Below are 16,903 nucleotides of genomic sequence, written 5' to 3' on the forward strand. Positions count from 1 at the left end.
TTGGATGACTGCCAAACAGACAAGGAGGACCAGGCAGGCGGTGCAAAAGTCTCTTGGGAGCACCTTAATCTCGAAATGGTATTTAGTTCACAATAGTTCTTCTGGGAAGTATAGAGCAGCGACACCCTGGGTTGTTCAGCTGTAGACAGGATGACAAGGGTGAAAGCAATAATGATAAGGGATTTAGAACAGACAGGCCTTTGTGTGACTGCAGACATGAATCCAGGGTGGTATGCTGCCTCCTTGGTACCAGAGTCAAGGAAATCACCAAACAGCAGAAACCGAGAGAGGACAGCAGGGCAGCCAGGAGTAGTAGATAACCTAAGTACCGACGACATAGGTAAAAGGGCGATAAGGTCCTGCAGGTAAACTTCTAGGAATCTGGGATAGAAATCAGCAAGCATGAACTCAAAAGTAGGAATCTCCAGACTACTCCACGTGCCATATGCTGCTGACTAAAGAAATAGAAGGACAGAGCAGACAGACACATGGTGCAGGAGGTAGAACTTTAGATTTCTGGGAAGTTGGGACCTGTTCGGGGGGAGCTAAGACCTGGACAGGTAGCCGCAACAGGGCTTGGACCAACGTCCTCACGAGCGGGTGGCTAGAGCTGTTGGAGAGGGCTTGAACTGATTTGACAAAATCAGCATTCAAAAGGAGAAACAAGTGCACAAAGGATTGGATAAGACAAATGACTATGTGGGTTCAGACTAAAAGAGAATACAAGGTCTCGGTTTATAAACGCACAAAGAATAGTAAATTGGGTGAGTGCAGGTGCACATCACCATGGGAAAATAAATTGTGATGACATCAAAGGCCTCACCCAAAAAAGTTCAGGTCTGGGTACTAAATATCCCTCGAAACAAGGTATTCAGGAAAGATAATGAAGGAAAGAAAGGAGGCAGAATGGCAGGTTTGATTAAAAAGAATATTTCAGGACAGTCAAAGAGGAGTCAAGGACAGAAACGAGTTAAGAAATAATAAAACAAAGAACAGTACAGCAGAGGAACAGGCCCTTTGGCCCAAGCCTGCGCTGATCACGTGTCCTATCTGGACCAACTGCCTGTATCCTTCTATACCCCGTTTGTTCATGTGCCTATCCAGATAAGTCTTAAAAGTCGCTAACGTATCTGCCTCAACCACCTCACCTGGCAGTGCATTCTGGGCCACCAGCATCCTCTGTGTAAAAAACTTCCCCTGCACATCTCCACTGAATCTATCCCCCCTCACCTTGAATTTGTGCCCCCTTGTAATTGCCATTTCCGCCCTGGGAAAATACTTCCAACTGTTCACCCTATCTATTTAGGAAGCATCATATTTAGGAAGCAGTTTTTCTTCTGTTGAGGACATTCTTTCAGAACCTTTTTCCAAAGTCTGCCTCGGTGGCAACTTCCATGACCTCCCTCGGTCGATTTCCAAAGCTTTCGCCTGTACCTGTTCAAAATAGTGTTCTTTCTCTCTCTCTCTCTATGCTCCGCACAGCCCCTCAAACCAAGATCCTCTGGGGTTTCCAGGTTTGAACCTATCATCAATTTTCTTGGCTGTTTGATGGCCCATTCCCATTTATACAGAGCCATGCTATTGACATGCAACTAACCTCCCATTGACAGACAAAGAGGCCATTAAGCTCTGTAATGGGCTAATAGCTGGTCAGGTAGGAATGTTACAGAGAACAATGGATCTGGGGCATCCTGACTTTCCCACTAATGAGTTGAGGCCTGACTGGGACAATGTAACTGGGTCAGGTGTGGGTGTATCCCTCTGACTCCATGCTAGTAGTATTTTCCTTCAATTGATTTAACCCCTAAATTGCCTGCTACATTGGCGATCTAATTTCTGGACCCAATTTCCTAATATCTCCCTCTAATAACACTCTTGATTAGAGGCGCGTCTCTAAAAAACTAGGCCCAGATCCAAATAGGGCTCAGTATGCTTTAGGAAGTGCATTGATTCTATGAGGAAAGCAGATGAAGAGCAATCACAATGTTGGAGGAAACAGATAGAGCTAATCCTAATTTGCTACATGCACAAATTGATCTACAGTCCACTGATAACACAAAGGTCTAATAATTCACATTACTGAATTATTTAGATTTGAATTGAATGAAAAACTCCCTCAGTTGTTGGATTACAATTGCTTAATTTTTCAGGTTTTTTTTAAAGTGGAAAATGACACTGAATTATTAATAGACAGACCTCTCTTATGATGCTATATCAATACAGTTCTAATAGTTCTCCTCCCACACTTAGTGTAATTTTTATTGTCCTCGGTCACTGCAGGAGAGCTTGAAATCACACACTTACCAGAATGCACTTCACTGTGTGAATGGCTGTGGTGTCTTTGTTACTGGCAGCCCAATGGAGTGGGATTTTGCCTTCAATATCAGGAATGCCTATATTGGAATCATGTTTTATCAGCAGTTTCACATGCTCTGGGTGGTTGTAGTAGGCACTCCAATGTAATGCTGTTTGCTACAAAAATTAAGAAAAATAATTAAAAACAGAGCAATTGAGCTTGCAGATAGCAGATTAGTGTATTTTTCTTGTTCAGGAAAATTAACACCACAATATTAATCGTTTACTGTAATAACAGAGCAGGGTCAGGTCCCCGCAGTAAGCTGCCAATCTTTTTTTTAAAGAATTATTTTTATTCAAATGTTTATCAAAACATAATTTTTGCATAACCGTTCGCAACATTTAACATAGCAAAATAAATGTTAACCATATATACAGAGAAAAGAACAATATTACGTAAAAATCCCCCCCCCCCCCCCCCCCCGGATGCTGCTGCTGCTGAACATTACTGCTCTCCTGGAAAGTCGAGCAACGGCTGCCACCTCCGAGAGGGCCCTGCCATGGACCCTCTCAAGGCAAACTTTATTTTCTCGAGACTGAGAAACTCAGCCCATGTCACTAACCCTGGTCTCTACACTCGGGACCTTTGAGTCCCTCCACATTAAAAGGATCCGTCTCCGGGCCACCAGGGAGGCAAAGGCCAGGACGTCGGCCTCTTCCACTTCCTGAACTCACGGATCGTCTGACACACCAAAGATCGCTATCTCTGGACTCGGCACCACCCGCGTGGCCAAGATCTTGGATATTGCCTTCGCAAAACCCTGCCAGATCCCCTTAAGAGCCGGGCATACCCAGAACATATCAACATGGTCTGCAGGGCTTCCTGCACACCTCAACACATTTATCCTCAACCCCAAAGAGCTTGCTCAGCCTGGTTGCCGTCATGTGTGCCCGGTGGAGACCTTAAACTGGATTAAGCTAAGCCTGGCTCATGATGATGAGGAATTGATCCTGTTTAGGGCATCTGCCCACAGGCCCGCATCTAGCTCCCGCCTACTCCTCCTCCCATTTGCCCTTAAGTTTCTCCACTGGGGCTTCCTCTGCCTCCTGAAGTTCCTGGTAGATGTCTGACACCTTCTCCTCCCCTACCCAAGTGCCGGAGACCACCCTATCCTGTATCCTGCGTGGGAGTAGCAGCAGAAATGACACCACCTGTTTCTTGAGAAAGGTGCGTACGTGAAGGTATCTGAAAGCATTTCCAGGGGCTAAACTGAATTTCTCAAGCGCATTCCCGTCTATGAACAGGTCCCCCATCCTTTTAATGCCTGCCCTATGCCAGCTTTGAAACCCTCTGTCTACCTTGCCCGGGACAAATCTGTGATTGTTGCATATCGGGGTCCAAACTGAGGCTCCCTCCACGCCCCTGTGCCTTCTCCACTGACCCCAGATCTTTAATGCCGCCACCGGACTGGAGGAGTAGCGGGCCGGCGAGAACGGCAGAGGTGCCGTTACAAGTGCCCCTAGGCTGGTACTTTTGCATGAGGCCACCTCTAACCGCTCCCATGTCAACCCCTCCCCAATACCCATTTCCTAATCATGGCTATGTTGGCTGCCCAATAGTAGCTGCAAAAGTTCGGCAGAGCCAGCAACCCCCCCCGACTGTGCTCTCGGTACAGTCTCTTTACTCGCGGGGTCTTATTTGCCCATACGAATCCCGAGATGATCTTGTTCACCCGCTTAAAGAAGGACTTCGGGATGAAGATGGGAAGGCACTGGAAGACAAACTGAAATCTGGGGAGAACCGTCATCTTAACGGTCTACACCCTCCCCGCTAGAAAAAGCGGGAGCATGCCCCACCTTTTGAAGTCCCCCTTCATCTGCTCTACCAGCCAAGATAGATTAAGCTTGTGGAGGGCATCCCATGTTCGAGCCACCTGTATCCCGAGGTACCAAAAGCTCTTCTCAACTATCTTCAACGGAAGCTCTCCCAGACTCTTTTTCTGCCCCTTAGCTTGGATCACGAACATCTCGCTTTTCTTCTCGTTTAGTTCGTACTCCGAGAAATTACCAAAGTTGCTCAGAATCTGCATGACCTCCCCCATCCCCTCCAGTGGGTCCAAGATGTACAGGAGCCGATCATCCGCATAAAACGAGACCTGATGCTCCTCCCCCCCGAACTAACCCCTGCCAGTTCTTTGAGGTCCGCAGTGCAATAGCCAGCGGCTCTATCGGAAGGGCGAATAATAATGGGGAGAGGGGGCAGGTGCCCCTGCCTCGTCCCCCGGTGGAGCCTAAAGTATTCCGACCTCACCCTGTTCGTGCACACACTTACCACGGGGGCCTGGTAGAGAAGCTGGACCCAACTTCTGAACTCGTCACCAAATCCGAACATTCTTAGCGCTTCCCACAGGTACTCCCATTCCACCTGGTCAAAGGGTTTCTCTGCGTCCATTGCCGCCATTAATTCTGCCTCCCCTCCCTGTGAGGACATCATGATGTTTAGGAGCCTCCGTACATTGAAGTTCAATTGCCTGCCCTTGACGAAGCCTGTCTGATCCTCCTCTATCACCCCAGTGCCACAGTCCTCAATTCTAGCAGCCAATATCTTGGCCAGCAGTTTGGCGTCCACGTTCAGGAGAAATATCGGTCGATAAGATCCACACTATAGCGGGTCTTCTCTCGTTTGAGGATGAGTGAAATTGAAGCCTGTGACATTGTTGGGGAGAGAGTCCCTCTCTCTTTGGCCTCATTAGAGGTCCTTAGCAGGAGTGGGCACAGCAGCTCCGAAACTTTCTTGCAGAATTCTACAGGTTAGCCGTCCGGCCCCGGGGCCTTGCCCAACTGCATGTTCCCTAGACCCTTGACCATCTCCTTCAGCTCTATCGGGGCCCCCAGTCCCTCCACCAGATCCTCTTCCACTTTTGGAAACCTCTGTTGGTCCACAAATTGCTTCATCCCCTCCCCTCCCGGCTGGGGCTCTGACTCATACAATTGACCGTAAAACGCCCTAAAGACTCTGTTCACCCCCTCTGGGTCCATGACCATGTTGCCCTCCTTATCCCGTATTTCCCCAATTTCCTTGGCCGCCTCCCTCTTGCGAAGTTGGTGCGCCAGCATTCTACTCGCTTTCTCCCCGTATTCGTAGACAGCCCCTTTGGCCTTCCTCAGCTGTGCTACCGCCTTCCCCGTGGTCAGCAGGTCGAATTCCGCCTGCAGCCTCCGGCACTCTTTCAGTAGCCCCGTCTCGGGGGTCTCCGCGTACCTCCTATCTACCCTGAGTATCTCCTCGACTAGCCTTTGTCTCTTCGCTCTTTCTTTCTTCTCTCTATAGGATCTGATAGAGATCAGCTCCTCTCTGATAACTTCCTTCAGGGCCTCCCACACCATGGACGCCGCTACCTCCCCCATATCATTAGTTTCCAGGTAGTTTTTAATGTTTCTCCTCATCCGCCCACAAACCTAGTCATCTGCCAGCAGCCCCACATCTAGCCTCCATGGCGGGGGCCGACCTCTCCTCCCCAAGACGCAAATCCACCCAGTGTGGAGCATCATCGGAGACGGCAATGGCCGAGTATTCTGTTCCCTTCACCCTAGGAATTAGCACCCTGCTCATCACAAATAAATCTATATGGGAGTAAACTTCGTGGACATGGGAAATGAAAGAGAACTCCTTCGCCCTCGGTAGTGCGAATCTCCATGGGTCAACACCCCCCACCTGTTCCATGAATCCCCTCAGTTCTTTAGCCGCCGCTGGTCGCTTCCCCGACCTGGGGTTTGACCGGTCCAATACAGGATCTAAGATTGTGTTGAAATCACCCCCCCATAATCAGATTGTATGAGTCTAAGTCCGGAATTTTACCCAGCATGCGTCTCATGATTTCCACGTTGTCCCAGTTCGGGGCTGATGTGACCATCAATTCACTCGAGACACGAGAGGAAGTAAACTGTGGCTTTAATAGACTTACAACTGAGCCTGCCTGCGACCAGAAGAACTGAGGGCAGACTCACAAGACCGCAGCACTTTATACTTCCGGTAGTGGGAGGGGCCATGGGCAGAGCCAAGGGTGGAGCCCTGTACAAGCTCCTCATCTCCCCCTGTGGGCAGAGCCGCACAACGGCTCATAGACGGAGCCTACAAGGACACAATGCTATACAGTGTGAATTAAGCATTATACATTCACCACAGGGGCGTAAACGTTTACTAGCACCACCCGAGTCCCCTGCAGCTTCCCGTTAACCATTGTGTATCTGCCCCCCTTGTCAGCCACAATATTCCCCGTCTCAAAAGCCACCCGTTGCTGACCAGGATTGCCACTCCTCTGAATCCAGTCCCGAATGGAACACCTGGCCCACCCACCCTTTTCTCAATCTTGTTTGGTCCGCAAGTTTTAGGTTCGTCTCCTGTAGCATGGCTACGTCTGTCTTTAACCCCTTCAGGTGCGAGAACACGTGAGCCCTCTTGACCAGCCCATTTCACATGATGAGCCTGGATGGGGGGCTAACCACCTCCTCCTCCTCCTCCCCCCCGATTAGCCATCTCCCTTTTTCGGCCAGTTACGAGCCCGCATCCCCCGCTTACTCGAACCCTCCAATTGGAGGCCCCCCTCCCAACATTCTCTCTGTACCCCCATGTTGGCTCCTTTTCTGTCAGCAAAGCAGCATCCCCCCCCACGCCCCCCCCAGCAACCCCGTGATCCCAAACCCCCAAGTCAAGCCCCCGCTCGACACTGGCTCTCCCCCCATTACGCTTCCGTGAGTCAGCTTACCCATGCTGAACCCGGACGCTCCAGCCTCGGTCTCCGACTATTCAGATGCCTCGTTTTTTTGAGCCCCTCCCTCCCTGTGAAAAGCCCACCTTATCTGCTACAACGGCCCCCAAAGAACATTTCCCGTCCCCCCCCAAAGCTAACAACAAACTCCGGGCGCAAACCCGGCCCCACAAAATAAATGGGGGGCCCCTACGTGTCGGGCCTCTCTCCTCCCTCTGCGGCCGAGCTCAGCAAAAGCCGCAAACATGGCCGAAGACACAGGGAACAAACAAAAATAAGAGGAAACAGCATAATGTCCCTCCCTCCGGCTACTCGACAATTGCCATCCCCACCAGAGTAACGTCCCCGTGTGGCTGTCCTTTAGGTTGAGTCCAACTTTTCTTGCTTGATAAAGTTCCACGCCTCGTCTGGTGTTTCAAAGTAATGGTGGCGATCTTGATACGTGACCCACAGCCTCATTGGATGCAACAGCCCGAACTTCACCCCTTAACTGTGGAGGGCTGCCTTAGCCCGGTTGAATCCAGCGCGCCTCTTGGCCAGTTCTGCTCCCAGGTCCTGGTGGATTAGGCTGTTCTCCCACCTGCTGCTCTGCTCCTGTTTAGCCCATTGCAGGACTCGTTCCTTATCTGAGAAGCCACCACGGCCCTCGGCGGTTCATTCATTTTGGACTTCCTTGCAAAGGCTCTGTGCGCCCCATCCAGTTCCAGAGGCCGAGGAAATGTTCCTGACCCTCATCTGGGTCCCCAACAATGTGGTCATGAATGCGCTCGTGTCCGACCCCTCAGGTAGGTCCAGAATGTGCAGGTTTTGCCTCCTGGACCTGTTTTCAATGTCTTCCAGCCTCTCCTGCCACCTCTTATGTAGGGCATTGTGTGCCTCCACCCTGACGGCCAGGCCCAGTATCTCATCTTTATTATCCAAGACCTTTTTCTCAATCTCCTTGATCGCCTTCTCCTGCATTTTCTGGTTCTCAACCATTTTCTCCATTGAGGCCTTCATTGGGGCCAGCATCCGTTTTCAGGTCAGCAAAGCAGCTTCTAAGGATCTCCTGCTGTTCTCGCGACCACTGGGCCCACGCTGCCTGATCCGAGCCGGCCGCCATTTTCTGTTCCCGCGCCCGTTCCTGCCGCTTCTCACTGGTCATTTGTTTGGCTGTCCTGCTCCTGGTCCCCTCCACAATCGATTTACGTTGAAAAGGGACCGTCAAAGCTCCTTAAAAGGGCCCGTTAGCGGTGGGAGCTGCCGACAACGCGACCTACCCGCGCATGGCCACCAGAGGAAGTCCGTAAGCTGCCAATCTTAACTGCCCTGTTAGGTCGAGATATTGAATAAAGACCAGGTGCACATAAGCAGGAAAAGGGAAAATGTAAAAAATCAACTCAATACACTCAAACCATAAAGCACTTTCCATTGCCAATCTAAGAATGATTCTGTACCCAGAAAATACGTTACTAGTTAGATGATAGGGATGAGGCAAGGAGAAATTAGTTAGAAAATTAAAAAATATACAAAATTGGTAATATCATCACTGTCAATAGTACCTGTAGCAAAAGTGACGAGAGATCACCAGTCTACTCAACCAATGTGAAAATAGATCCAACAAGCTCATTCTTACTGGGTCTCAATTCTTTTGGCTGCAAGATATTTTAGCCAGATTTTTGGGAGTTTATTTCAGATTCAACATTCTCTGTTAATGACTAACTACAGCTGCTAATAATCTTATATAGAAATTATGTTTTGACTGGATCGACACTGTTAAAGAATTTGCAGTTATGTATATTTAAATTAAATCAGACAATTGATAACTTTTATCTCCATATATTTACGGTTGTAGCTTTGAATACAAATACTCTACAACAAGAAATTAAGAAAAATTACCAACCTGAACAATATCTGTTTACCGTACATGCTTTGTCTCATGCTTAGCAGGATCATGATAATTTGATCTAACTAGATTGCAATATTTAATGAGCTATATCTTAATAAATATAGTTCGGACAATAGTATAACTACTAATTCTGAGATCTCAATCGAAAAATATGTTGTGATTGATTTAATCTTTTCCTTGTGTACCATTTGATCTCATTTGCTTGGAATTTAGCTGCATTGTTTCACTTTACTCAGAAATTTTTATTTACATGGTTCAATTCTGTGTTTAATCTATCTGTATTGGAGAATATAATCAGGCAGGATTTTCCGGCCGTTCTCGGCAGTGGGATTTACCGGTCCTACCACTGTCAAACCCCTGCGATGAGTTTCCCTGCGGCGGGAAATAGATTCAATGAAATCTTACGTAAAATGAGTTGGAGAGTCTCAATTGAATTCACAGTCGACATGAGCTTACAGCATAAAACTGCTCCTAATTCTGCCCCAATTGACAAAATGTTTTAGATCGACCGAGGAGGGTTAGTGTTTGAATTGAAAACAAAACTCCATACTGATACAATACGTGTCTATTCTGATACAATAAGGGGTGCTATTCTGATACAAAAAGTGGTGCTATTCTGATACAATAAGGGGTGCTATTCTAAGGTTGGGGTTCAAACATATTGTTGAAGTATGGTGTAAGATGCTTTAATCTGGAGTCCTTGATTTTATTAATTTGCGAGGATAGGAAAGGGAGCGGCTGGTGCCCGCCTAAACCCACTGTTAATAGATGTGACACCTGAAAACGTATGTTTTAATCACGCTTTTAAATGTGAAACTAAAAGTGGAAAAAGGGTTTCAGGAGCGAGTTCTGGAGGGTAGGGCAAAGCAGCGGAAGGTCCTATTGTCAAATTTGTGGAAAAAAGTCGCAAGAACACACAAAAGGCTAGAATCTAAGGATTGAAGGTGTATGGCATAAATATAAGGCATCAGGAGTTCATGAAGATATGATACAGTGATGCAATGAAGGGATCTGAAGATGAGGACGACTACTTCAAATTCCACACAACATTGTGTTCAAGGAGCCAACATAGGTTAGTGAGGGTGGTAATCGGTGAATGAACGTTTTCAGGAGAGCATACAGCTGTTTGTACAATGTGCAGCTAATTGTGATCAGGGTGAAAAGAATCTAATTTGAAAAACTGAATCTAGAAATTACAAGAATGTGAATAAGAGTTGAGATGGGGTGCAGGGGCAAGGGCGGATGGGGGAATGTTTTTAGACTGAGGGTTCTTGGTGATGGATGGGATATGGAATTCAATATTGAAATCTGCGTTGAACAGGATGCCAATTGGACTCAATCTGAACAAGCAGCTGGGGAGTTGAAGTTAGGGAAATGGTGTCAGTGACAAAGGAACAGAGTTTTATGACACAAGTTGAAAATAATGGTTCTGGTGTTTCCAAAATTCAGTTGGAAGAATTCTAACTCAGCCACAGTTTAAAATGAGGCAGGCAGTCTGAAAACACAAAAATGTTGTCATCTTGAGGCAAGGGCTGTAATTTATTGACCTACATCTGGAAGCTGATTCTCTACTTGATGATGAGAGCTGTAGATTATATTAAAAAGTTATAAATATAAAGAAATAATCATACAATGTGGCTGACTCTTCAATGCCCTCTGGAATGACCATGAATTCAAGGACAATTAGGCTTTACCAGTTACAAAAGCATACATTTTTAAAAAAACTTACGAAGCAAATAAATAATGTAATTCAACATAAGAAATAGAAGGAGGAATAACCATCAAGCCTGCTTTGCCATTCAATGATCATGAACGATGTTCTCCCTCAACTTCACATTCCTGCCTGCTCTTCATATCCCTTTATTCCGAAGATCAAAAATCTATCTCAGCATTGAATAAACTTTCAATGGAGTATCCATTTTGGAGTAGAAAATTCCCAAGGTCCTTAAGCCTCTAGGTGAACACATTACTCCTCATCTCAGTCCTAAATGATCAACCTCTTATCCTGAAACTGAGTCACCATGTCCTAAATTTACCCGGAAGAAGTCTTACAACAGCTCCTTCCTCGGGTGAATGAAGGGGTAGGTTCCAGAAACATATATATAGACAAAAGTCAATGATGCAAGACAATACTTTGAATGTGAGTCTTTGCAGGTAATTGGCACCTGTAAAGACTTAATTACCTGCAAAGATTCGCATTCAGCCATTAAGTCCAGTCCTCCATTTGCTCAATTCTGTTACTTTGGGTGGTAGGATCATTTCTTCAGTGCAGCTCAGTGTTGTAACTTGCCTATTGTAACATTAATCAAGTAGGTAAGACTTGCAGTTTATTAAATGTGCAAGGTTGAATCAATTAGTAGCACACTCTTCTTTGAATCAGAAGTTTGAGAGATCAAGCCCAAATAGAATGAACATATAATGGACTGATGCTTCAATGCAATGTTGAGAGTTGGAGTTAAATTTGTGGATGGCCAGGATGGCCCTCATCCTCGTCTGCTTCACATAGGACGTGGCCTTGTCCGTCATTCCGCCCCCCATCTCTCTGCCCCAACCCCCCACCCCATCACCATTTCCCACCCTCCCAGGGTCCATGTAACATCATTCCAGGGTGATGGCACCATCAGCGGGTCACAGTCGAGGGCATTGGGGGGGGGGGGGGGGGTGGTTGATGATAACCCACTGAGAGCTGGTGCTATGGTTGCTGTGGGTGGGTGGGAGAAGTTAAGTGGAGGAGGAGGATACCCGTTCCCAGTGGCTGTCAAGGTCACTATAGCCCTGAACTTCTACATCTCAGGATCATTCTAGGGCTTGAGCAGGAACCTGTGCAGCATCTCAAAAGCAAAGCCCACAAGTGCAGCCATCAAGTCATGGATGCCGTTTGCCTGGGCACGAACTATATAAACATTGGCATGGATCAGGCCCAACAAGATGCCCGGCAGCAGGATTCTCCACTATCAGGTTGCCCCAGGTCCAGGGGCTAATAGATGGCATGATGTCACCTTGCACTCACTGGACCGTCAAGGAGTGCCCTCCATCAACAGGAAGGGATTCCACTCCCTGAACATCCAGCTCATGTGCGGCCACCACATGAAGATCTTCCCAGGGAGCGTGCACGGCAGCTACATCCTAGGCAATCAGATTTCCCCGGCCTCTTCGAGGACCACCCCAGGATAATCGGTTGGCTCGTGAGGGATAAGGGGTACCCGCTGAGGACCTGGCTAATGACACCAGTCTAATGATGGCAGTACGGAGGTTGCTGACCCGTGCAGAGACCTGATACAATGAGGCCTGTGTGGCCACCCGGTCAGTCATTGAGTGACGCATTAGACTGCTCAAAATGTTGTTCCTATGCCTCGACCGCTCTAGTGGTCCACTGCAGTACAACCCCCCCGCCGCAAGGGTCGCCCACTTTGTGGTGGTCTGCTGTGTCCTCCACAAACTGGCACAGCAGCAGAGCGACATGATGGAGGGGGAGGAATATGACGTCCGAGAAGCAGGAATAGGATATGCCGGAGCAGGAGAGCCTGGGGAACAAGTCCTGGAAGGACCCATAGCACCAGCCGGAGATTGGAATACAGACGTGTCCAGTGAGGGTCTGGAACATCCAGATGGCCAGGATGGAGCTCATCCTCGTCTGCTTCGCATAGGATGTGGCCTTGTCCGTCATTCCGCCCCCCCCCCCCATCTCTCTGCCCCCCCCCCCCCCCCCCCCCCCCCCCCCCCCCCCCCCCCCCACCCCATCACCCATCCTCCCAGGGTACGTGTAACAGGGTGATGGGACTTTCTTGGTACCATCAGCGGATCACGGTCGAGGGCATAGGGGGGATGATGATAACCCACTGAAAGCTGGTGCTGTGGTTTGCTGTGGGTGGGTGGGAGAATTTAAGTTCAAGACCTCCATGGGGACATGGGGCATGGGATTGGTGCTCGGCTCGCACAGCAGAAGAAAGTGCCAGAGGCGTCATATTGGTTGAGGTCAACAAAATTTAATGTTTACATAAGTGTCCCCAACTGCCCCACTCTGCTGATGCTGCCCCCTCATTCTTCCCACCCCTCCCCCTACCCCCTCAAGTCCTAAATCCCCCACTCTTGTTCTACTGTTGCGTCTAGGTGTTTCCCCAGGATGCACATCAGAGGTGGAGGCAGCCATGGCTTATCGCGTCCATTGGACTATGATGCGTCCTCTGGGTACTCTGGGGCTGGAGAGCCCTGCGCAATGCTGGCGGCACATGTCCACCGTACCGACTCCGAGATGCTTCATTGTCAGGGAGCTGGATCTCAGTAGAGCTGGTGGCCACCGTCGCCACTCTGTAGGATGGCTCCGGGTTGACACCAACCCCCCTCCTCCCAGTCAGTGCCGACAGTGCCCTGGGGTTCACCTCGGGACAGAGGGACAGCTGATTGAACCCTGGCATCTGTGAGCCTTGGTGGCTTCCCAATATCTGCAGCATGGTGTCGACTCCCTCGGCGATGCTCCTCTGGGACTTGGGACATGCTCTGGAACGCCCCGGCAATGTCCACCTGAGACTGGGACATACACTACAACGGCTCGGCTCTGCCTATCTGGGACTCCGCTGTGCCTCATCAAGGTCCACGTGGTACTGGGTGAGGTCCCCAGTGACTGGGACATGCCTTGGAAACCTCCACGACGTGCATCAGGCTCTCCACTACGGTCACCACCCTAGCAGTATTAGCCTCGGTGCCACACATTGCGGCACCATCGCCTGTAGTCTCTGGGACTCCTCCAATTGACTGTGGACCTGTTGGAGTGTCACTGACATCTCCCTCTGATGCACCTTATCATCTGCATCAGCTCTGGGTAAACCTGTTCCAGAGGCTCAGCATCTGACTGGGGCTCAGCTGGGTCCTGGGATCCACCAGACCTCCGACCACTGTCTCGCCTGGTGGTTCCTGCCTCCACCTGATGTGCATCAGCAGCTGTGTGGTGCTCACCAGATTGTGTCCCAGAAGCCTGACCACTACTGTCGCCAACCGAGGTGTGTGTTTCTGCGCTGGTGGAGGGTGGGGATGATAGCTGTGCTGCGATAACAGTGGCACCCTCGAAGCTCTCTTGAGGGATGGGGCGTCACCCTGGATGGACAGGTGCCATCGGCTGCAAGTCCTGTGGGGAGAATGGACATTTGGTCAGTGCGAGGAATGTGTCAGTCTGAATGGCATTAATAAATCACGTTTCGCAGGTCACCTGGGTCGGGGCTGGTGGATCCTCACCTCTATGTCATGCACCAACCTCTACGGTGGTCACCGCGACCTCAAGGGCCCGTTCCTCTTAGTGGGTGAGGACACTGATGTCCGGCATCTCGCCGCCCATCTGGGGCCTCTCTCGTGGGACCATAATGCGTGGTGAGAAGCCCGTGAGAACTTGTTAAGTGGACCAATTAATGTTTTATTGCGGTGATGGCCTCGCCAGGCCAAGGGTCAGGAAGCTCGCAGCAGTTCTCACTTGCTACCACACTTAGCAACCTTTTCATTAAATCGTGCCCGGAGTGTCCAACTCAATATATGTGCAGAAAAAGGAAGAAATTGCAAACAGTAAAAAGTTGATACATAGAAGATAGTAGCAGGTGGAGGCCTTTTGGCCCTTCTGAGTCTGCTTCACCATTTATCACGATCATGCCTGATCATCCAAATCAATAGCCTAATCCTGCTTTCTCCCCATCGCCTTTGATCCCATTCTCCCCAAGTGCTATATCAAGCCACGTCTTGAATATATTCAACTACTTCCTGTGGCAATGAATTCCACAGGCTCACCACTCTTTGTATGAAGAAATGTCTCCTTATCTCTGTCCGAAATGGTTTACCCTGAATCCTCAGACTGTGACCCCTGGTTCTGGATACACCCATCATTGGGAACATCTTCCCTGAATCTAATTTGTCTAATCCTGTTAGAATTTTATAAGTCTCTGTGAGATTCTCCCCTCATTCTTCTGAACTCCAGCGAGAACAATCCCAACCTAGTCAATCTCTCCTCATATGACCGTCCCACCATCCCTGGAATCAGTCTGGTAAACCATCGCTGCATTCCCTCGAGAGCAAGATCATCCTTCCTCAGAAAAGGAGGCCAAAATTGCTCACAATATTAGCTTTCTTTACTGCCTGCTGCACCTGCATGCTTACCTTCAGCGACTGGTGCACAAGGACACCTAGGTCCTGGCTGCACTGACTGATCTGATCACAGAGTGTGCTGGCGCTGCTCTGAGTCTGCCACTGAGGGGCAGGTGGAGAGGGAGCTAGTGAAATGTAAAAGGTCATGGACTTGAATTCATTAAAATCTGTCAGGTGCAGAGACCTGAAAATAAAAAAACCACTGATTTGTAATAAATTAAACCAGAAGTAGAATCTTTGCCTGATAAAATGGAAAGTAGAATTTAGTCAGGAGGAATATCATGCACAATATAAATTTATCTCCAGCAAAGCTTCATGATAACATTGTAAACAATATTGTAAATATTAGTTTTTAACGTAATTCCTATTGTAGTATCTCCAATACCTTGTTTTTGTCTTGGGTGTCTACTTCTCCTGGAGCCATAAATTTCAGCAGCAAAGCCAAACACTTCGGACTTTTGTGGCGAGTAGCCAAATGAAGTGGAGTCATCTCTTCAAGATCCTTCTGCATCCAGTTGGCATGTCGACTCAGCAATAGCTTCATGAATCGGTAATTTCCCTGTCCAAACAAAAGAGAAAAGTAACAAGAAGATTTATTTTTGTAAACTTGCTTTTACATCAAAAAATCACTGACAGTTAAAAATAAGTTCTTTTAAATTAAGAACTTTATTTTAAAAATACTTCCCCAGAAGTGCAATGGACACCTATACAAAAAATAGATTGAAGCAAGACTCCTTGTGTACTGACTGCAAGGATAGGAACTGGATAAGATCAATACATCTTGCTGTCATGATATGCACTCATGCACATAATGAGATACAGACAGGCAGTGACATACACTCAGTACAGCCAATCAACACACAGGACAGAACACAACCAATCACCAGGCAGAACACTAGAACATAGAACAGTACAGCACAGAATAGGCCCTTCGGCCCTCGATGTTGTGCCGAGCAATGATCACCCTACTCAAACCCACGTATCCACCCTATACCCGTAACCCAACAACCCCCCCCCTTAACCTTACTTTTTAGGACACTACGGGCAATTTAGCATGGCCAATCCACCTAACCCGCACATCTTTGGACTGTGGGAGGAAACCGGGGCACCCGGAGGAAACCCACGCACACACGGGGAGGACGTGCAGACTCCGCACAGACAGTGACCCAGCCGGGAATCGAACCTGGGACCCTGAAGCTGTGAAGCATTTATGCTAACCACCATGCTACCGTGTTGCCCACTAGAAGGTGGTCTCCCACTATAAAACACATGAGGCATCAACACTCTGCCTCTTTCCACTGGTGACAACCGTAGTGACACTCAGGGTGTATATATCAGTTAGCACCTTCTACACGTGGCTCAGAGCTAGTCTGGTATAGTTAGTTATAACAAGCACGCTTAGATCAGTAGAGTGTCAAACCCACAGCGAACTGTGTGCACTGCTTAACAAGTTCAATAAAGCGTATTGAACTAACATGAACTAACATCACAGTTTGGAATCTACTTTCCAGTACAACTGCATCCAGTTGCAGTCCGTGTTACCCCAGGGTGAATAACACGACACTAGTAAGGAGCACTGACTTTACTGCACCGGTCCTTATACACAATGTGAGGGCCTGCGACAAGGCCACTGTGGGGAATGTTTATTCTCTCAAAATTAGTGCTTGCAATGACTATTGCAGGAACTTCATTATCTCAAACAGGCTGGTGGCCAGGGTAAGAATGGTTTAGTTACTAGGCTGGTGGCCAGGGTGAGCACAGGTTCAGTTATCAGAATAGTGTCCAGAGTGAGCATGGATTCAGTTACCAGTTTGGTGACCAGGGCGAA

General features: G+C 48.4%; 1 protein-coding gene across 15 annotated transcripts in view; it reads right to left on the bottom strand.

The window, feature by feature from the left end:
• invs (inversin) overlaps positions 1-16,903 on the bottom strand; it is a 433,677-nt gene that overhangs the window by 267,442 nt on the left and 149,332 nt on the right. For 14 of the 15 annotated variants that reach the window (XM_038797635.1, XM_038797640.1, XM_038797627.1 and 11 more), the window contains 2 exons: positions 15,461-15,634; positions 2,305-2,472 (listed from right to left, as the gene is read on the bottom strand). In XM_038797635.1, coding sequence (XP_038653563.1) covers positions 2,305-2,472; positions 15,461-15,634 — 342 coding nt within the window. Of the gene's footprint in view, positions 1-2,304; positions 2,473-4,627; positions 4,748-15,460; positions 15,635-16,903 lie in introns of those variants that run through there. The other variant, XM_038797642.1, reaches the window with a different exon arrangement.

This window comes from Scyliorhinus canicula, chromosome 5 (genome assembly GCF_902713615.1).
Source record: "Scyliorhinus canicula chromosome 5, sScyCan1.1, whole genome shotgun sequence".
NCBI classification, from domain to species: domain Eukaryota; kingdom Metazoa; phylum Chordata; class Chondrichthyes; order Carcharhiniformes; family Scyliorhinidae; genus Scyliorhinus; species Scyliorhinus canicula.